The sequence below is a fragment of the Anopheles coustani genome, chromosome 2 (assembly GCF_943734705.1).
Source record: "Anopheles coustani chromosome 2, idAnoCousDA_361_x.2, whole genome shotgun sequence".
Taxonomy (NCBI): Eukaryota; Metazoa; Arthropoda; class Insecta; order Diptera; family Culicidae; genus Anopheles; species Anopheles coustani.
This window is the reverse complement of record NC_071289.1, coordinates 61,824,389-61,847,873: the sequence shown is the minus strand read 5'-3', so window position 1 is coordinate 61,847,873 and position 23,485 is coordinate 61,824,389. Positions and strand designations below refer to the sequence as shown.

At 40.7% G+C, this 23,485-nt stretch overlaps 2 protein-coding genes across 2 annotated transcripts in view; both read left to right on the top strand.

The window, feature by feature from the left end:
• Positions 1–23,485, top strand: part of LOC131262128 (uncharacterized) — a 207,733-nt gene that overhangs the window by 53,732 nt on the left and 130,516 nt on the right. The window lies entirely within an intron of this gene.
• On the top strand, positions 314–8,943 carry LOC131264764 (pre-mRNA splicing regulator USH1G-like). The gene is given in 6 exon segments (XM_058267033.1): positions 314–386; positions 7,443–7,754; positions 7,840–8,200; positions 8,276–8,363; positions 8,365–8,507; positions 8,587–8,943. Coding segments are annotated over 6 exon segments (1,137 nt in total). The 3' UTR covers positions 8,747–8,943.

The window sequence follows — 23,485 nt, the reverse complement described above, 5'->3', positions numbered from 1 at the left end:
TAAACAGAAATGAAGAAACACTTTGATAAATCTAACCCAGTGTACCAACCGGAGTGTAAGTATGAAAAGATTGGGTCGAAATTCGGCTTAAAACACATCCGGTCATCAAGCCACAAAATAATAAATTATTCAAAGAATAATTGTGTATTTATTAGCAAAACGTTTAAGGGAGAGGAGATCATTAGATGAGGATACAGGAAGGAAAAGATTGCCATCATCCGCGTGCATCAGACATCCACCAGGTGGAAGAATCTCCCCTGAGGAACACCCGATTTCCCGACGGATCAGAGAGAGCCCCGTCAACCCTAACCCTATGAGTCAGATTAGCCAGAAAGGACTCAAGCCAGAGAAGCAGAGAACCCCCGCAACCCATCCGCTTAAGCTTGGTGAGGAGCAGCCTATGTGATAAGCAGTTAAAGGCTGCCTTAAAGTCGGTGTAAATTACATCGACCTGTCTCTCGGCAGCAATGTGCGGGTACAGGTCGAGCATCAAGGACATAAGGTTCGAAACAGTGGAACGTCGAGGAAGGAGGAATGTACAATAGATTCTAGGACTTTAGACACGGCACAGATCAGGGAAATTCCACGATAATTGGAAGGAGTGGAAATCTTCCTCTGCACTCAAAATTTCACAGTGGGCACTTTATCTTGTCACTGTTTTTTACGAACAGGACAACAGGAAGATAGGAAGGACAGTAAGGGACAACAGGAAGATAGGTAAGAACGTAAAATTAGTGCTCATCTGTACACCCGATTTTGTACACGAAATGTTTGGGATGAGATGAGATGATGATGATGGCCCACCTCATACCCCTGCACAGGATTGAGATGAGACGTTCTTAAATTTATTTTTTTAATTAATTTAAATTTTAAAAACAAAATAACATTTTACGAACGGATAATTTGAGAATCACACTACAAAGTCCTCATAAGGATGACAGGTTGCCCGCCTGTAGCGATCAACTCAAAACAAATTCTTACAAGATGAGTGACAAACAAATCCATTTGACGCGCGTGTCTCAATTCTGTGCAGCCTCTTACAATAAGAAAACAATCAAAAGTAAAAATTTCGTTAAGTTGTATTCTTAATCATCATCATCATCATCTATGATTGACGGATGCTGTGTACACATGTGATACTTTCTAAGGGACTACTCCTAAGGGATACACAAGCGGGTATGATATCTAGTTGCCTAGCGTCTTTAGATACGAGTTTGAATACGTAGAGACTTTTTTGAGTAGCTGTATGAAGTGCATGTGAACATTGAACAATCTCTCGGCAAAATCTTCAAGTGGCATCTTCGGCTACCTTCACCAACACCAATATCTATAATAGTGCTTTTGCATCGTTGCTTTTGCATGCCTTTATCTACGTAACGAAACTTTGCGTCCCTAACTCAATCCAAACGAAAGGACAGATTTATAGCATCAAGATTGGCAGTTTAGGCGATTAAATGGAGAGCAGATTTGTTTGAGCAGAGTAATTTTTCTCAAATCGATTGAGAGTTTCTTAAAAAAATTCGGAGAAACCAATTGTGTGTCTCACGTTTATAAATAAACTTGGAGCTTAATTGCTTAATAGCATAACTCCTTATGCACTTTAAAGCCAATTATGACTGCACGTAAAATGTTTTCTACTCTCTTAACTACCTGATCTTATCCGAGGGAATGGCTTATTGCCTTTCAAAAACTAAACATAAATGGACAACAGTAAACACAAGAAAGTTGTATAGCAGTCATTTGCTAATCTTTGCTTGGCAAACATTACGACATGAAATGGAAAGTGAAAAGCTCATCAACGAAATCTTACCGGATCCCACCGGATCGAGATTCAAGTGACTGGGAATGTAATGTAATGAAGACGCTTTTTTAGCTTATTTGTAGCAATATTATGGAGCAAGTTCCGTTCCTTTTCAGTCGCGTTCAGATGACGTTTTTTCAAGAAATTGAAAAGTTGAGCCGTGTCGCGGACAGCACAATAGCCGCCTTTTTCTTTCATTAAGCATCTTCGAGTCGGAAGTATATGCTACTGGAGATTGAAAAGTCTAGAGGACGATTTAAAACGATCAAATGCAGCTCGTATCCACTTAAGGAAGTTTGTTTCCATATTGAACGAATTATCAAAATTCGCTTAGCTGCTGTGTTGCTGTAGAAGCGAAGCCCCCTTTCCAATTAGTCTTTCATTGGAAAACACTTCAAACTGATGCATACACTTAAGACAAATAATGACAAATGCATCCATCTACCAATGAATCGGATTCATTGATGCAACCCTCTTCGACTACTTGTATGACCAGCAAGTCAACCAAGTGCAACCCAGACTAAACATCGACATTTCCTTCTCTCACAGACAGCTACTGGCGCCACTTATTCTTTTATACACTATGCTATGGTAATGAAATAAATAACTAACTGATACGTGTTGTGTGATGAATCAGTATTCATTGATCAATGAATGCTACAATCTGAGTACCGTAGAAGCACCATACTTGGCGCGGGTCCAAACTTGGCGCACTTTCTAATATTTTGTTCGATATTAGACTATTTCCAAATCATTTCAGCCTAAAATAGGGAGTTAAATATTTGTTTATGTTTGTACAATACATCCGCATCAAAACATGTTATTGGTTTTTAGTTATTGAATGTATATATAATTAAATGAAAAATTCCATCTCACAAGTGCGCCAATTTTTACTCGCGTTAGCAACGCTGCTAAGGAATGGGTTCAACTGTTTCCAATAATTTATACGCAAAGGAAAAATCATTGGGGATTTTATTTATCAGAAACTGTAAAAAAGTAAGTATTTTCAATGAATCGTGGTTAGATTTGGCGCTTTTTGAGATTATTATGCTAATTTTGAAGTGAACAATTTTGCGCCAAGTTTGGCTCACAGTGTTCCTAATTATTCACCGTGGAGAATATGACTGTTTGCGCTACTAGATATTTTTGAATCATAGAAGGCTTTGATGAATGAGATTATAAAAGTTAGTGATGAGATAGTTTTATTTTCACGAGAGAAGCCAAAGTCCGCTGCAAAAACAGCTAAATTGTTTTTTAAATAGGTGTTGAAAAGTGTTTCTATTGTTTTAAGTTGACTTTTGAATATAGCTGTTGAATTCAATTAACTACATCCATTTTGTTTTAACCTTCAGATCTACAACCGCCTACCTGGGTAAGTTTTGCCCTTTTATTTTGCAATTACTTCGAATTGAACAGTTATATCGACTCGAAATTCCTGGAATGCCTCAAGCAACATGTTCTCTATCATTCTGCCGAAAACCGACTTTTTATTTTTATTCTAAGTATTTTTTTACACCATTTTTCTATTTATACCCCTTAAATCTACAACCGCCTACCCGGGTAAGTCATACGTTTTGTACGAGAGTTTATATTTTTCTGTACCAAGACAAACCACCAGTAGGTGAAAGGAGGTGCCCCTCGGGTTTTTCTTTTTATATTTATATTGAAAACAATCCAAATTTATCTAAGACACACTATGAAAGACTGTTTTACTCCTCGAACTCCTCGAACAATTAGTAATGAGATAAACTCGAAGACGATGTACAAATATGCAAATTATGCTACATTTTGGACCACACAGCGGCAACGAAAGCATTCTAGGTGAACTTTCATAATTTGCTACACAAAATAATAATTTATTAATTGCAAAAAAATCATGATGCAACGGGTTGAATTAAATACAAAAGAAACTGTTATCGTTTGAAACAAAACGATCGAATTTATGTATATGAGCTAAGTTTTAAAATGTTAAGGCTTAAATATCAGTTGTAACAATGTATAATGAAGAATTTCCTCCAGATATGCCACTGAATTTACTGAGGAACATGAACATTTCCAAAACGTAAAATTTAATAGAAAAATATTTCTACATCGTTGAAATTTCAATTTATAAGCAAAAATGTTGAAGGCACCAAGAAGTTACTTCACCAGAAACTTAAGAAGTATAAACAAACACAATAACTTATTGAAAATGTATGGTTTACAGAGTTGGCGATTGTAGATCTATGGGTTAAAATATATTTGAATGAAAAAATTACTTACTTATTGAATTTTTAATAATATTATTTGAATGGGATGTGTTAGAAAACATTCTTAAGTATCATTACTGAAAATTTCAACTCACTACGGCATCTAGAACAAAAGATATTAGCTTTGAAGCACAGCAAAATGCAAACCCCCATACAAAACGTATGGCCTACCCGGGTAGGCGGTCGTATGTTAACGTAGGTATTTTTGGTCGTAGACCTGAAGGTTAAGTGCGCCAAATTAGGAACACATCGCGCCAAGTAGTCTGACATGTTCGATGCAGGTTGACAGAGCACCTCCATATGATTGCATGGGTTTGATCGTTTTTTTTTTGTCGTGTTTGTCGTGTTTGTCTTGTTCGATAGCTCACAGAGCGCTGCCTAAGGAACATTGCAAAAACCATGCGCCAAGTTAGGAACATAATGTGCCACACAAAGAGTTTCTGAAACTTGAAGAAATAACAATTTAAGAGTTTCTCACTTATTTTTCTTATATTCTATGGTAGTTAGGCTAGCACTGTGCAAAAAATGGTATGATTTGACCGAACATTGATTTTGTTATTCAACTTTTTATGCAGAATTTCCTTAACTGCGCCAAATATGGTACATCTACGGTATAATATCAACTCAGTTATGCCTCCACTATTTCGTGACAGTTGCTTGTCACGGATCTTTCAATAAGCCGTTTGACTGTCAGTTAATGCTTAATTAGTACTTAATTAATTCAAAACATAATACCATAGTAGCATTCTTAAAAAGAACAATCGAAGCGTTTGTATTTTAAATACTTTTCATACAACACAACTGCATTCTTTGAACATTTTGCAATGACGCTAATGTTTTCCCCCTCCCTGGTTGTTTTTTTCAATACGCTCAGAACATTGGTGAAGTCGAGAAGCAACATTCACTGTTTTCCTTTTGCGGCTAAAATTGTTTTTTTTTCACTTTGTCATAGATTAACCTGCGCAAATGTGGATCCCTTTGCTTTGAACTGAGCGTTACCCAGGGAAAATGCAAAGCACACGCAATTTTCATATCTCAATTTGGATTCCACGAGCATTGGCGTAACGAGGAGGGAAGGAATTAGTGGGCGTTTGGGTGGGTGTTAGTAGACGATGTTACAGTTGTCAAACAAAAAATTGCTATTTTGATCTCTAATTTTAATGAATCAGTGACTTCCTTTACCAGGCTTGTACAAAATGTTTCGCTAGTTTTCGAACCCCATCGAAAGATTGCTGTTTGATGGTGGTGGTTCTTGATTGGGTTACTTCCAATGTTCCAGTAGTTTTCAAAGAGTTTGAAACACTAAACCAGCGTTAACATCCAATCCACTCTCGACCACGCAATCGAGAAATGCCTCCAATGGTGGGCAATTTGAAGCGCCTTGAAAATTTGGCCAATAATTGCTTGAGCCGCAACAATGGCGGCATGCGGAGCAAATGATTCATTTATTTTATGCTGTGCCTTTGTGTGCACCAGTAGGCAGAAGAACCGTAAGTGCTCCAAATTCCACACACAGCAACATCATAACGTTTCCTCCCTTCGAAAGTAAAAAAAAGAACAGAAAAAACAATTATGAGCTGAGAGTGGGGCATAAATTACGGCCGAGCGTACGATTTTTTGGCGGAGGTCAAAGATTCATCCCCCGCTCAAGGGCTGTGTTCTTGTTTTTGACAACATTTCACAACATTTGAATCACAATAAGAAGGTTCAATTGTTGAGTTTTTACCATTGTTTGTGTCAAGTTCAATTTGGAAAAGGATCGTCATCGAGTCACGTGTTTGGTATTCGTGCGCTGACCGATCGATAGCCATGACAGATAAAATCGTTCGTTCAGTCCACAATTTTACACTGTAGTCCGCAAATGGTAACCATTTTCTACCATTAATATTCTGAACACGATCGGCCCGAAGGGTTTTCAGAGAAATAAACTTGTTGCTATAAATCACGATGTCGGATTTATTTCTCGCTCATTCGCAAACACAAACTATACGTACGAAGTGGTGCCGGTTCCTTTCATGCTCTTCCGGCATATCCTTTCCCTAGTACCCTCTTTCATTTTGGTCGGAACACTCATCATTCGATCATACCCATACGATAGTATGTATGTTAACATGCAAAACATTAAGCCAAACAGTTTCCTTGTCCCTTTCGTACCGAGCGCGGCACTAACTAGCTTTCGTGGGAAAATACACCGGGAAATTACAATATGCCTTAACGAAAAAGTCATAAAAACGCATAGCTAAGAGAAACGATCACTTCAACGCGCTTTTGTTAGATCTAGATCACATTTCAACGTGCTCACATTTCACTTTCCCTAATCAGCCAACCCAACAGATCTTGCGGTGTAGGCTTAATCCATTTTTAAATGGAGCGATTTACTGCAAAAAGTGACATTAATATGTCATAGAGTCAAAACACATTGAACTGGAAAAAGGAGAGTACATGTAACTGCTTTTTGCTGTTTATGCTAGGTTAGTTTCCTCTTTCTTTTCTGCTCTTCTGTATCAGTCACAAAAAAAACTCTTCATCTCACAATTTAAACTAACTCGAAACAAATGTTATATGTAAATGAGTTTACCTGGATTATGCGAAGCTAGATTTCCCGTTTTTAATGTGATCTACTGAACCGTTTCTTTTCCGATCTTCGAAGAAAGTGTTTCCCCGGAAAAAGCTTAAACGATGTCATCGGATAGAATCCCCCGGTAAGTGACATTTTTCACCTTTTCTCTCAGCCTCAAAGTAACTAATGTGCCTTTCTGGTTCTCCTACGCACGATGGCCCCATGGGGCTCTGAACTGTGGAATGAAAGTCTGCCTAAGGTGGCCCGTTTTCCAAGCTATTCCTTTGTACCTAAGAAAATCTATCCCTCAAGGGCATAATTTTGATGATTCATCTCTCGTGCCACGGATTAGGACAATTAACAAGAAGAAGTTCATGAGACAATTTTCATGTGCCTCAATTTTATACTGGGAACGGACGCATCTCGGAACTTGATTGCGCCAGAACTTTTGAGAAGTTTGATTCGCACACAGGAAGTGGAGTGAAGTGTTTCGCCATTTGTTTGCAGACAATGTCGCTTCGCGTTGGATTTATGTGGCCAATATCGCAATGAACACTTCCGCCCCTTCCGCCCCCTGCCAGCTGCAACCAAAGGCTAGTCTGTAATGGGTGTAGTGGTAAGTCGGCTGAAAATGGAAAGAGTTTTTTAGTTTGTTGATAATTATGTCGGCAGCCCAATCTTTTCATACTTACACTCCGGTTGGTACACTGGGTTAGATTTGGGATTTATCAAAGTGCGTGGACTTCCTGGTAACGGACAGGTATGGAAAAGCGGCTGGATGGAGGGGCCTGTGGCTGGAATCTCATGTTTGAATTTCTTTCTTCCGTCACAGAAAATAGGTTGAAAGAACATGCCAAAAAGAAGAGCGAGAAAAGGGCCCGCGAGTTCCTGGGCCGGCAGCAGAAGATCGAACGGGAGCTCGATCCGAGTCTGTCCCGCCGTCCGATGCCGCACCGGCCTTCGAACTTGCTGCAAACGCTAAAGCAAAAGCTGTGGTCCGGTAGCCAGACACAGTCACAGATGACGACAACGACGTCAACGACTACGTTCAGTGCTCTGGTGGGTGGATCGGTTGCGCGAGGTGGAGGGGCAGTTAAGAAGCGAACGAATGGCATGAAAACCCGACAGCCAATGGACAATGGAAAATGGAGGTAGATCTTTCATTCGCAATGTATTATTACAACAAAATGTGCTTGAAACTCATCGTAATGCTTTATTTGTCGTTTAAGATTTTGAAATTGGCGAAATGGAGGCGAACAGTAAAAGGATCGTACAATCGATACAGGGTTTACGGCGAGACTCGCAGGTGCTGTACGTGGGAACCTACCGTTCGAACGATGACTTCAATGCCTCGGACCGGCGGGGTAAGCTGAAGGACATGTTCGACGTTCACTCGAACGGCGATGACAATGACGATGCGTACGAGGACAGTGGCAGTGGGGCTAGCGGGAAATTTGGAACAATTTTCCGGACGCACAGTCAGCCCGACTTTCTGTTAGCCGGCGCTACCAATGAGGTGACAACGGACGTCCTCCTGCAGCGACCGTCGGGACTGTTTAGTCGGCCATCGTTCAGTAACTTGGCCTTCCCGTAAGTGAACAACGTCGTAAGACGATCGCCGCATCTCTCAACAATCACACCTCACCTAACCTGCATTTTCCACAGTCGATCCGTTTCGAAGGTACGCGCCCAGCTCAGCAACGAACAGTCGTCCAGTGCGTCCTCGCACGGCTCGATGACGGTCAAACCGATGACGAAGGGAAGCGATCAAGCCCCGCTCGCAGCTGTTCATCCCGGATTCGGACTCGGACGTCGAAAGCTTCGACAACGAAGAGAACGACTCGTTAGCGATTTTGCGGTTTTTGGCTGCCTTCAAGCTAGAAGATTACTATCCAGTGTAAGTCACTCAATCCTCCGCCTCGGTAAACATGTCGTACTCAAAATAACATTTCGGAATTCTCTTTATTACCTTTTAGATTCCAAAAGAACGAAATCTAAACACTGATGATCCTCACGGAGAATGATATCAAATCGCTCGGTCTGCCACTCGGGCCGTACCGGAGGCTTTGCAACGCGATACAGGAGCGAAAGGAAGCCTTGGTCAATCCGGGCACTATATCAGACAGTCGACTTTAATCCATTTGATAAGCATAGTTTACCACGGAAGGTAAACTTGCAAATGGAGCTGATGCCTTGGCGTGTACATTGAAAATGGATCGCATTTAGCTGCTGTACAGTAGTGTAGTGCATAGTATACTTTTCTTTTTTAATTGGACCCTAGTACACCCCCTTAGGCCCTATACGAATTAAATTATTAGTAATTTTATGTACATTCTACCAAAATGAATGTGAGCTAGAATAAAAACAAGATCTTCTTCTTTTTCTCTTCTTCTTCTTGGCGTAACGACCTCTTGGTCATGCCTGTCCCATGAAGGGCTTACGAGACTTGTTTCCCTGTTGTACGTGGATAGTCAGTCCTCTCGTTCAGGGGAGTAAATCCTCCCTATCGAATTCTCGAGCTCCTATTTTACTTTTATCTCGTACCTCTGGTTTTAACGCTTGTTTAAAAATAATCATTCTGATTGGTGACTGGTCAACAAATTCTTTCTTATTCGTCATATTTTCAACGGATATCAAACAACGTTGAATAGTCATGACGCAATAAGTAAATTACTTATACTGTATGTGGGGTAACACGAAGAATTGATCACTGTATGTTTCACCACCTTTTTATTTTATTGATTGCCAAAAGAATATCACACTATCGGTTTTCAGAATCGACCACGAAAGGTTGGCGCGTAAAAAAGCAAAGAGAAAAGAGAACGCGTGCACGTTGCTTGCGCTTTTTATCTCGTTGACTGAGCAACCCGCGTGGGTTGTGCGGCAAGCCTGTTCTTACCATCTTACCATCGTTATCGTCGATTATGTGAGATGGCCAAGTAGAACTGAGGCCAACGTCGTTTTGGGCGCCCACCAACTTAAAAAACGGACGAAAACGTTTAAAAAATAAACAATTTTGTTAAAAATTTGTTCCTGCAGGTGGTGCGTCGGTATCTGGTGCTCTCGGCACTTCTAGAAGATCTGTCGTAGAGCGAACATCAGCTCGGTGGTGGATTTGCCTTAAAAAAACCCAGCTTAGTAGCTTCCGACGAAATCTGTAGCAAGAGGCGCGAGTCTGCAGAAGGATATTTGGGATGGGATTTTTAAGGCAGCATTGAGGCTGCCCAGTGATGGCTTGAAAGTTGGCATAGTCCATTTTGTCATCCTTCTCGTAAATTGGCTGGATGAAACTCAGCTTCCAGGCCTCCGGTTTCCTTTCATGCTTCCAAATTTTAATAATTAGCCGGTGCATACTGATGGCCAGCTCTACCGAGCTCATCTTGAATAGTTCAGCCACCAGCCCATTACTGCCAGCTGCTTGATGGCTCTAGTGATTTCGTCCACAGATTGTGGGAGCACATCGTCATCTACTGGTTAATGCTCTGCTCCATTCTACCTGCGCCGCTATTGGACTCCCCTAGTTCCGTTTCGTTCAGGTGCCCGTGATAGTCATAGTATTATTTGAATGATGGGTAGCAGACATTCGCCATCAAGCCTACATTTACACAAGAGTTTTTTACTTTGAGGGATGACGTGTTTCCATCCACCTTCGCCTGACAAGTGACGTTGGTCATGGTCATTCTAACAAGTCTGATTAATTTAGCCGGGATTCCAAACGAGATCATTGCTCGATACAGTTTTACCCTGACTATGCTATCAAATGCGGCTATAAACTCAATAAAAAGATGGAAAGTATTTTGTTGCTACTCTGCCATCTTCTCCAAGACTGGCTACAACATGGTGAAGATCTGATCAGTGGTTACTTTCTGATAGTTTCCTACTATCTCTTCGGAATCCTTTCTGATAGTTTCCAACTATCTCTTCAGTGTATGGGTAAAGCAGTTCTTAAAGAACGAGGGATAATATTTTGTAGGCGGTATTCAACACCGTAATACCACCAATTCCGTTTTTGATCAGTTCGACTGTTATTCCGTCCGTGGCAGGCGACTTGTCTTGAGGCGACGGCTAGGTGGCTGAAGCATGACTTCATCTGGTGATGGAATCTGCAGATCATTTATCCATTGAAGTACCTAGCCCACCACGAGATCTCTATCCTTGCTGCGACAGCAGGTCAACTTCGGAGTAAAGGTGCTTCGGTGGCCTGCTATCGCTTGGTAAAACTGTATTGGATCCGTCACGCACTCTGGTTTCCTCGAGATTTCGAAAGTTAGCATCCTTCCACAATTGTTTTTTCTCTGGAAATCCCGCTTCTCTTATCGTCTCAACCGGCGGTATTCTTCTGCGCATGGTTGTATTCTTTGCTTCTACTGTATTGCTCGGTATAAGGCAGTTTTTACTCTATCATTAAGATCTTACCATCATCCCTGGTCATAACTTTACGCAAGGTCATACGTTTGCATTGTTCCCATGGGAGAGATAGAGCTGTTACCGGTGACAGCATACCTTCCGTTTTCTGTACTAAAAATCAAACGATTTTGATTCTTGCCGCAGACTTTCGTTTTTATGTGTCAATAGTAAACATTATTTCTTGTAGATTTTAATGTGATTGTATGCTCATACAAGTGGTATATTCAAATATAAAGTATCATTTGCAGCAGAAAACTTTCGTTTGACAGATGAAAAACGCAAACGCATCACTTTACGTAAAGCTGTGACCAGGAATTAAGCCAACCAGGTAATGATCAGAATCGATGTTGGCCCCTCTATAAGTTATGACGTTTAATATACTCGATTGGTGGTGGCGATTTATCAACACCCGGTCGTCCTGGTTGCTGCGAGCTGGACCAATCTAATACCGTTTTCTTTACTGTGCTCGTATAGACTGTGGGTTCCGATGTACTGGCAGTACATCGACTCCTTACCGACTTTTGCATTGAAGTCCCCCAGGATGATTTTGAGGTCAAACCTGGGACAACTTTCGTAGAGTTTTGCAAAGCAGCCATAGAAAAGGTCCTTCTCCTATTCATCTTTGTTTTCGGTAGGAGTTTATGTTGTACAATTTTCCTCGCATGCGCAGGTAGCATAGTCTGTCGTTTATAGCCTTGAAATCAATGACTGCCAACTATGTGGTTTGACCTACGGTGAAGCCCTTGCCAAAAATGTGGTTGCGGTCGATGCAGTTATAGTAGATGTCGTGGTTGCTGCCACGCCTGTTCTACACACCTAGCCAGCGTATCTCTTGTAGCGCGACGAGGTCGATATTTAGCTTGGCTAGTTCGTCACCTAGTTGTTTCAAGGTTCCAGTTCTATACAATTTGAGTACGTTCTATGAGCCTATGGTGATCGTTGCTCGGTGGCGTTGCAAGAGTCCGTTATCATTTAATTCATTCCGTTTGAAGTTCTTGCGTGTTTCTGTAGTCGATTATGCTCGGGCCGGTTGACTAGCCCTGCGACTTTGTGGCAGCTTTGGTTGTGCCTTGTTGCCCCCCAGACGTTCAGGCATGTAGCTTTCAGGAAGCGTCAGATCCTATCCCATTCACAACCTACAATAAAAATAGTTTAATTTAAAACTGTTTTCAAAAACTAGTTTCATTTAAAATTGACAACAGGTGCGTCGGCCTTCCTCAGCACCGCTTATTCGATTCAATAGCATTCGCTCTAGTTTTCCAGCAGAAGAACTACATTCTCCGATGTTATTGCAGCATCTGAAAAAAAAGTTCTTTTTGTCCATGGCATAATAGCTTCAGTTTTAGAAACCCATATTTAACTAATCATCAGGTAGGCCAGCGTTTCATCGAGCAGTGCATTTCGAACCAGCACAACTTGTAGTAGAATGCGAAGATGAGTGGCGGAGAGCAGAAGTAATCAGCCAATTACTGGAACTCGTGCCTTTTCAAAAAAACACAAATTGATGCAATACATGGATAAAACAAGATTTCATTTATATGATCAAAAACTAAAACTAGAGAGCCACTGAACTGCCAAACAAGGGGCTCGTCGGTGCAATGAGCTTGAACAAATCACCAGTTAGACCACGGGTCGGCAAAGTCTGGCCTGCGGGCCAAATCCGGCCCACCAACTGATTTTATCCGGCCCGAAATAAAACTTAGTGTTTCATACAAAAAATCCAACCCAATTTTTATAAGATTTGTCCACGATGTCAGGTTTGTTTTCGTCCCAAAAATGAAGATTAATATTGTTCAACGAATTGTTCCTGATATATGTTGAAAAAAACAGCAAAATACAACGAAAATAAGAATGAAAATGTCTAAAAACAGTTAAATGATAAAATTTCAAATAGTTTATCTTACCACTTTTTATGTAACTTTACTATTTAGAAAGATGATACTCAATTAAAAAGGGTACTACTTTTAAAAACATTAAGTCATTGTTTGAGGTATCCGGCCCGTGGATTTTGTTTTCTATTAACCATCTGGCCCTTTTTAAGCAATGCATGCCGATCCCTGAGTTAGACAGTTCAGTATCTACGAAAAGGCGCTATTGGTGATCAGTGTGATAAGGCTATGACAAAAAGATCGAAGCTTGTTTATAGTAACGTGCTTTGTTCTTTACTCATACAATTTAATGCATTTTGTAATTGTAAAAGAATTGGTGCAGGTTTCCCACTTCACAACTTTACTCAATCAGAAATGTCTTTCAACTGAACCACTGAATGATTTATTATAATCCTACAAGGCATGGAAACCAAGAAACAAAATCCGAGTATACAACGATTGATGGCCATTGATTTAACTACAAAACACACAAACTGTTTTTGTTTGAAGAACACCATCATACCTATCGCTGAAAATTCATATGAGATGAATGAACATAAGTAATGTTTATTCTGCACCTGTTAAACGTTGACTATGTATTATAAACGTAGATAGAGATTTGACATAAACTATTGTTTGCCAACCTCACTTTTCGTCTCTGTCAAAGTTCCATTCGCTGAAGAGAAACGAAGCCGGCTGGAAGTAGTCGTATTTCTACACTGTATTGTACACAAACATGTCTTTTACTGTGCATTTTCGCTACGATAAAAAAGTGCCAGAGGTCGAAAATGCCCTCGAGAAGATTGTGAAGTCAACATTTGGAAACAACGTATTTTTCACATCTTCCGTTATTTCTTACGACACTACGGAGCCCATCCTTTCAGGCGATAAGCATGTCTATATTGCAGTGGTATCTACTTTGGATGCAGTTAAGGATTCCAAGTTAGTTGCTACGCTAACTACAGAACACCACCGTGAGCATAGAAGCAAGACCATTTTAATCGTCCTTGGCGAAATATCCCGTAAAAATGTGGATGGTGATCCTGCTACTGTCCTGGCGTTCAAGGACTTCTACGCCAAGGATGATCTCCTTTGCACGGTCAAGTGTAAATCGTTCTACAAAACTGGAGGATTAAAAAAGAAAAAATTAAAAGCAATAAGATTGGCTTTACTACAACATCGAGAGAAACTGCTAGGTCGTATCACACCGATGCCGGAAGATGGAGGAAGATCAAAAATATCGAACAGGATGCAACAGTGGCTGTCGACATTTGCTGAACATGCAGCAACCATTACGATGTAAAAAATGTCTCAAAAGTTGGGTGGTTAAACAATTCATAATAAAAAGTTTATTTTGGTATTCTACTCCCAACGAAAATCCGGCAAAAGTGTTTTTAATTTCACCTCGGATAAGTGCTCCAACAGCAGTGCATGCACCTTCAGTAGTTGTAGTGGAATAAAATCCTAGCTCTACGGAGAAATAAATACAAGATAAAGTTTCCCACTTCGTTGTAATTTAACCCAAAAAAAAGATCATCAATTGTCTAATTGACAATTGTTGCCAACAAAACGAGACAGCCTGATGGAGAAGGCTCCAAAATTAATATTTTCCAAACAGGTTGTACTAATACGCTGGATTCTGCCTCTAAAACTCAACAACTGCAATAATTTATTTGGATTCTACGTTGTGTTTCTTCAAAGAGAAAATGGAAAAACGTTTTTGCACAATAAAAACGCGAACCGGAAAAAAACCAAGGCTGCTGCACTTTCCGAAGAACGCACACTTAAAAAACGCACGGTCGGCTTGCTTCGAGAAACGCATTCCACGAAACGCGTAACGTAACGCGTTACAACATTCAAATAAGCCGTTTCGTTATAAACAATGGTGTTTCGATCATAATTAGTATAAATGGGTACAATTTTGTGTTCTTGACACTAATAAATTACGTCATATTTATAGCTACAGGACTAGATGCGCCACTGTTCTTAGCATTACCCGATATTTTAACATTTTACGTTTTATTTTGTCACTTAGAGCATGTTGGCTTTTACAATACGGCAACGCCCGTAATACCATAACAAAATAAAAAAAAGTTTATTATGTTTCGTTCTCACATTCAGGTCCAATAAAGTTTATACCGACTCGCACAGATTCTCACATCTCATAATCACTTCTCACGCTTATGCATTAAAGATCACACATACACATTAACCTCCTTCATACTACCCACATTTTATTCAAAATGGTTCATCACACTTGAGATGGGTATGGTATTTTCGTTGCGGGTTTACTTGATCATCGTTGTAAATGGTTAACGTTGCACAATGACTAATAGAATCTATTTGATTTAAATTAAAAAATCAATTCGGTTCTGCAGAATGGTACCATTTTCTAGATCTCCCATTCCTCGCCGAAAGGCAATCAAGAACACGTTCGCGACACGTCAACGAAAATAATTGAGTGTGACTAATTGAACATACCTTTCACTTATCACGCTTTCTGAACACTATACAAACTTGGTTGTTTACTCCAAACGATAGCATCATTTACGTATTTAACTCCACAAATTCTCGCCTTGAATCTTTAGCTGTTTCAAGTTCCACAAAAATCCACGATGGTCCACGTCAAAGATGCCTCCTATTCTTATGATTACTAGTAGAGTAATGAAAGTGGTCTATAATACTACAGCCTTATCGCATTCACCCAGCCTCAAACGATCTTTATTTTCTCAACAACAACAACAACAACAATTAGGAATAATCTTCCTCGGATCGTTTTTTTTTTCTTTTCTGGCCCCCTCATAGTGGAGCACGTCGTGCTGATAAGGCATGTTTCCCAACCAATCTCCAGGCACATCCGAGGTTTCGTAGGTTTGCTCCACTCGAGTTCGCTGGGTTCCTTTAAGCCGGCTTTCTCCACCGACAGGATATCCAGTTCGTCATCCACCTCAGTTAGGTTATGGTTCATCCATCCGCCCTAAATGTCCTGCTCGTAAATTCCCTAAAAGATAGACCGGAGCACACCGTGTCTTACGTGACCAGAGTCCAGTTTCGTGCCTATAATTAGCAAGAGATTGGGCCCATACGCGTGCGATATGGGCACACAATTCATCGAGAATATGTATAAAAATCTTCTTTTATCTTGTACCACTTTTATATAACTACTATTATAAAGGTTGATACTCCATTCAACAGGGTACTACTTTGAAAACATTTAATCATCGTTTAAGATATCCGGCCCGCGCTTTCGGTTTCCTTTTACTAATTCGGCCCTTTTTAATAATTGTATGTCGAGCCCTGGTGTACACGATTGGGCACGACGTCTCATCCATTTGTATTCGATTTTTTAAATAGATTGAGCGCGAGATTTAGTTATCTCAAGCACTTTGTATGGCGCTATCTCCCTTCTGTCCACTAGAAAGCAGCCTACAAATCTTCGGATTTACCCCTCTTCACCTTGCTCCACTTCCCTCGTCCATCAATTCTTCCGAGTCACCCATTTTTACTTCCCCAGACCCGCTCAGCCCGCAAGATTAATCTTGCTCATTAAACTCATGAGTTACCTCAAGCTCTTTGTATGGCGTTCAATCGTCCATCAATTCGAATTCTTCCGAGTCACCCATTTTTACTTCCCCAGACCCGATAGAGGATCCTCTCCACCTCCTTTCATTACCGTGTCTATCAACGCAGTCGGGCTAACGAGGTGGTAGAATTGTCGTCGTTTTAAAGCTTGCCGATTCCCCACCTCACCTCAACACCGTCGCTTCAGGCTCCACAACCGGTCCATCGAATGTTCCCTCCGGCAATTCGCTTTCATTGTTGCAAAGCTTTGCCAACGGCAGCCATAAATTTTTCAAATCAATTGATTGATTTCCAACGGATAATATAACCGATTTCAACGATTAAATATTCACAAGCCCATTTGACATGATGTGATCAACCAATTGATCCTTTGCACATCTTTCACTTCACATACAGTATGTCCCATAAAAAAATGCGAAAATCGGTTCCTTAGATTCAAATAATGTTTTTCATACAAAATAATAAAACAAATGATAATTTAAGTTAGGTTAACATGTTAGATATTGAATGTGGCTTTTTAGAACGGTAATGTTGTCATGCCATTGATGATGCGTTGTTGCCATTATAGAGCACAACTTGTCAGATGAAACCTGCTGCTTGTTATTGTTTTGATGAGACTTTGGAATAAAAACCCGGGAAATGCTGTAAGTTACAGATTAAAACTGGCGGACCGTCACGACGATGCGTCGGCTCCGCTCGAGATGCCGATCAGAAGAGATCTTCTTTTCATCTCCTCACAACGCAGGACACTTCTCCACTGACAGCCTCCTGTCAGTGCACTATGGAGCGAAAAGAGCAAATTGCCGGGATAAAATTCAGAATCAAATGTTTTGCAATTTTTTCATTGTAATATCGTGTAATACTAATATATTACACGGAAATATGATGTTTCTGGACAATCCCGCCTGGTGGCGCTGCAAAAACCTCATATTTTTGGATTTTTCTTTGGGTGCATTATTTTTTCAATCTTTTTTTTTATATTTACTTAAAGATTTTATTTAGTTTGATATAAAACAAACTAAATTTACAAAAAACTTTCATTCCAAATATTGTTATCTGGAAAATAATTGATATTTAAAGCATCTAACGTGGAGATAACTTCTGAACTATTGTGAGCTTGTACCATTATATTCTTGGTTTTGAATTGGCAAGGGTCTGTTACTATTTGATGAGCTGTAATCTACGAAGAATGTTTGTGTGCTCTCATAAAAATGTCTTTAACATTGAATTCTCGTTACATTTTACGGACGTGTTCTCTTCTATCCCTTCTGTATATTTTATTTCCACCATCTGCTGCTTCCTCTCCTAAGGATCCCAATGGACCTTGGTCATTTACAGTTTATGGCTATTAAAATATTTCGAATTCTTTCTATAAGTTCTGTTTCTATTTGCAAAATATCGCTCAATTTTTCTATATTTGAAAAAGCCCGACGACAAACATTTCCCGTCGTACTATTTCCACCCATTCACCTTGGTTCGTCTACTTTAACACCAAATTCCTTGTACATCTTTTACAATACAATGTTTTTTGACCATTGTACATGTTTTTATAATTTTTAGTAACCTTCCGTTTTTTAAATTCAATTCTGTACGAAATGTGAAGCAAGCATTCGAAAAATCTCATCCAACATAAGATAAATTCTCAGGATTTGAAATAAATCCATTTTCTAAGTGCTCTACACTGTTCATTTCTGTTAGTTTTGCTCCATACATACACAACATTTTTGCGTATACATAGCGTCGGTTAAATATGCCAACATTTTTCCATCAATTCAACTCATGTAAAATGAATAATTTACCGTCACATAACTTGTTTCTTTTAGCTGGATTGTATAAGGAACTAACCTGGTTATTTGGCTTTTGATTTCATACTATACTATTTGTCTATTTGTTTGTACTGGGGGGGTCCGCGACAGCCGAGCGGTAGCGCCGGTTAGAAAATCGGCCCATGAGCGAAGGGGGCTCACCACCTCGACGGCGTGGGTTCGAATCCCAACCGAGACCGGACCCTCCCCTGTACGAGAGGACTGACTATCCACGTACAACAGGGAAACAAGTCTCGTAAGCCCTTAACGGGCAGGCATGACCAAGAGGTCGTTACGCCAAGAAGAAGGAAGGACTATTTGTATAACTTTTTCTTTTCAATCTTTCGCAAACTTGATCACAATTGGCCTGCAGAACCAACATTTTGGGGCATCAAGTTTATCCAGATGATATCTGAATTGTCACTAATGAACGAAAGACAGATAGGAGTTAATGCCGATACTAGTAAATCACTGTCTGGTGCAGTATTTTCTCTGGAACCATGAAACAGTTGATTGTAAATGCTGTGTTCACTAGATCCGTCAATGCCTCACGAGCGCAATAATACGACGCTTAGTGAATCACACAAAGAAGATGAAAGGTGCCGCAAGATTTCTGCTTTTTGCATTTCAATTATTCTACACGCAGTGTGATTCACCAACTCTTGAAGATTAACTTCAACTTTTACAGGTATGTACCCTTACCTGTACAGAACAGAACTAAATGTTAGTGTAGGGTACATTATTAATAGGAATTTTGGGTATAAATAGATGGGTTTGTGAACTGTAGAACAAGAAAAAGCGACCTAATGCATTCAAAGCAAACCAAACCAAATTTCATTCTTTGTTATTGACTTGGCTTGTCTTTCCCCTTTTACGTGATGTTCAACCACTACCCTGCTTCACATTTTTACGATACGATCATCGACCTACATTTCATTGAATGAGAATTTCATATATTTCTTACTACACATGATGCTACATATGGCATGATGGAGACGCCTAGTAGGTGATAAAGTATAAGCTTCACATATAAAGTACGGAATAACGTAAAGATGCGCGCGTATGCGCAAAAAAAACTATCATTTATTGTTACAAAACATTCTAGACTATAAGTGGGTATGCATCATATTACAATCTTTCACAATCCTTAGCGATGGCGTAAGGTTAAAAACAGAAAATTGAAACATTTCCCAGGAGTTTTGCGAAACAATGCTTAATATTTTGTGACATTCTATTTCAATTTGATTAAACTGTCAACAATTTTAAAGCATGATAATATACCTTTCCAAAACTGTGCTTGAAATTCGATTCCGGCCATTATTATAGGAGTTGCAGACCTTCAAAGTTGATGGATTTTTTTCAATTTTTCACGCAATATTTTCACAAATCCTGACTTTGACGGGCTGTTTCTCAGAACCTGGAAGAACAGAGGCTCTAGTTTTTGGGTCATTTCTTAGTTTCATCTTGTAGTTTAAGAAAACATATCTCATTTTTCTGAAATCATAAAATGAATTTTTGATTTTTATCCCGGCTTCGCTCCATCGTGCCCCGGTATTACGAACGGCTGATCACCGATGTATAATATACCGTCTTTCGGTCACCGAAAACTCTCTTCGGAGAGAGGCCTTGTCTCACTTGGGGATGTCGTGCCACATAAAAAAAAATGTGAATGGTCCCATATTTTATGTGAGTAATATTAGGATCTCAGTCGGTTCTGCAGCACCGCACTAAATACGGGATACAATCGCACCGTAGATCTTCGGAATGGACGGCACGGAGATTGATAAAGTAACTAAAAAGTATGACCATGAAGAAGAATTCAGCATCAAATTCCCGTTGGATCTGGATGGCTACCTTGCTGGGCGCATTGTTTATGCTTGTAAGTATTCCCAACTGGTAGATACATTTTTGGCCCACATTTTTCCTTTCCTACAATTTGGTGTTCTTTGTAGCATTATATGTACTTCGAGGAAAATAGCCCAAGGAGTTCCCGGCATCTCTGTCTGTAAGCTAGCCTTTAAGCTTGAAACCAACTTAAGAAGTCACTGGCAACTGATGGTTTATCGTTCGTGCCGTACAACATGAGGAATTTCTATGCATATTGATCATTAAATCAGATAATCAGGTCAGAATATAACATTGTCATATTCTCATAAAAATCGAAAACCCGATGTAGAGTTTAAGAATTCTGTTTCATATTTTGTTAATTCTGAGATAAAAATTTCCCATTTTGGATAATTTTTGGGGTAGTACTATCAGCTCAACTATGTCACTAAAATTGTTAAAAACTTGTCATTTGACCTGTTTCAAATATGCTATGCGAAAGGGTTTAATGAAACAAGTTTCAGTTTTGATTTAAGTTTTATGTATCCTCTAATTTCATTATTGTATTACGTTGTAAGACGTTAAAATTCTGTGAGCATCCCACACTCCCCTGAAAGTATACTATCGAATGACATAGCCTGATTTGGAAAGGTAAGTATATCGTAGCTAGACTACGAATGCAGAGCCGCGGGCCAAGATAAACAACAAAAGATATTTGATGTTTTCGTGTGCTGCAAACACGTGGTGGCCAATATGCTCAGTTAAAAAATATTCGTCAAGCGGTGGTTTTTAAGGACAGTTCCCAATTTTAACTCGGTATTTCATTCCACGCCATATATTTAACGATGTTCAAATTAATTCATTACAAAACATTACACAACGTTATAGTGGTCGTATACAAATAAAAATATACCGATGAGTTTCATAAAAGTTGAAGAATTCACCAACCATAAGGCCAACTAACCCGGTTTGATCTAATGTGCTAATTTCCACACTATTCAAGAATCATCCAACAATAGCTAGAAACGATGGGTAAGTCATCACCAATCGAAAGTGTTTAAATTATCAACTCTGGTGCTAAGTTTATCCAATGTGTACCCAAGTACAGGTGTATTCCTGACGAGTCAAGTGTTTTGGATGATATTTCGGCGCATTGTATTCAATTCACTCTTAAGACATTCTAGCAAACCTCTCGTCTGATGCTGAATGAATGAATTTAAACGGGAACGATTCGATTTTTTCAGTCGACAACTGATCTGACCTGCATCGGAGGCTTCCGTCGAAGCCGGGCGGGATGCTGTAAATAAAACCGAAACTAGCAAAACTCGCTATTAAATTCCCTTCGAAGACCTCCCCGGAGGAGATCGGTAGTTCACCTTTGGGCCTTTCTTGTTTTATCCTGTCGCCTTCACTCTCGGTAAGCCCTCGTAGCACCATCCCGGTCGCACTCCGGTTGCTCGGAAAAGCTCGTAATGGTGCGTATAAAAATCATGGCAATGAGAAATGACGAACGAATGGACGGCTAAATCAGCACGAAGCAAAAAAGCACCCCAAAAGAAGAGTGAAGCTGAGTGCGATAAGCGCCGATCATCGGCGAATGATTGATGGTTACCCAGCGCGCGCATCTCGGAACTCATCAAATCGATGTGACGATGTCCTCGGGCCGGACGGAGATAAAATAGATTCGAATCGAACTTCCCCGTCGGCTTTCGGCAGCGCTTTGGCACACTTTGACCGCCGCCACCGCCATCGCCGTCGCCGCCGGGGAGGCCAGCGGTCGGTGCTTGCCACGGACCGCGGGTTTTACGCTGCAAACCACATAAAATCAACGCAATGCTGCCGATTTCCTGGGGCGATTGAACGCACGGCGAAGGCTTCTCAGTGGGTTCCGCACCGAGCGACCGATTCGAGCAGCCGGTGGAAGTTCGTCATCGTCGGGGGAAATATAAAAAAAGCCCAAAAACGGTTGGGGACAAAATTATCCTGCATCCTGCGCATGCGCCCGTGCGGGGGGCAATCGGTCACCATATCGGGTTAGCTCATAAATCGCCCCCGAGCGACAATTTATCACCTGCCAATGGGAGCTAACAAGCGCAACTGAGCCCACCGATAAGCCCGCAAGCAAATGAGGAAGCGAACCCGGGCACCCCAAGGTCTTTTTCGGTTTTATATTACGACCAAACTGGGGCTAACAGAGACATAATTCAATTATTCGGTCCCTGCCACTTTCATTGACCTTCGAAAACTGGTTCAGTGGAAAATTCTGGACTAAAAATACCAAAAGGTCGGTCGCTCGGGCCGGCAAGAAGTAGAACTTACCATCGTGACATCACAGTATCAGCTATTCTAGAAGAAGCTGGTTCTAAATCTTTGTTGAAACCATCGATCAGTAACTCGATCACAAAACAGAGACCATCGGGTACTAGTACACCTGCTAAAATATCGCTTCCGCTTCTTTCCGCAGATTTGGGAAAAAAAGCATACCAGTTCTACTGTTCTATTGAGATTTTACGACTTAGGCTAATCCGCGTACCTTCGGGATGCTGCCAAGTGCGAGAGCCCTTAGAACGCTTCCCGCGATGCTCCAGCCCCGGTCGGCCTTGAAAGGGTCCAAAGCCTTTCCGAGACCGTTATCGCAACAACTCGTGGGACCGTCGGCGCTACCTTAAATTTATGCCAATGCCCCTTCACGACTAGCGGTGCGTCGATAAAGAAGTTGGACAGCAGCAAAGAAGGGGACGATGAACAAACGATGAACATTCAAATGGCGCTAAATCGATAGACGAGAGGGACAACATAGCCTAAACTAAAAAAAACATGCAGAAAGCACAGTAGAAGACTTAGAAAAGGGAAAAAATACAACAACAGGAAAAGCAGATCCACGCTGTGCCCGAAACCGGTGCTGGACTTTACTGCGCGCGGCTAATCTGCGTCTATTCGGTTCAGCCCATGTGACGATCAGATCGAGATCGACATGCCGGTGGTGGAGGCAGGTTCCGGTCGCCACCGTTCCGATATAGATGCCGGAGAGCTGAACAGTTTTAACGGCAGGTCGCTGGCACGGCTCAGTCGCGCACCGGTCTTCGAAGCAGTCGCGTGCGTCTCGCGAGTTCTTGCGTCGAGGGTAAGCGGAAGGAAAGTTTTCGCACTATCAGCGCGGAGCTCCTGCTTAGGTGAGAAAAGTGGAACGGATGGTGCCCATGATGGTACGATACGGATTAGATGTGCAGGCTTGTTCGTTGTTGTGTCCGGATCTCTGCTCAATTTTAACAAAAGCATCTTCTGTCGTTTGCTTCGAAAATTATGTTTTAATTTTATCCAACGGCGCCAAGTTTTACGTCACACAGCTGTGCCATTATAACCTGTTTTTGCATTAACAGCTAGAGTTA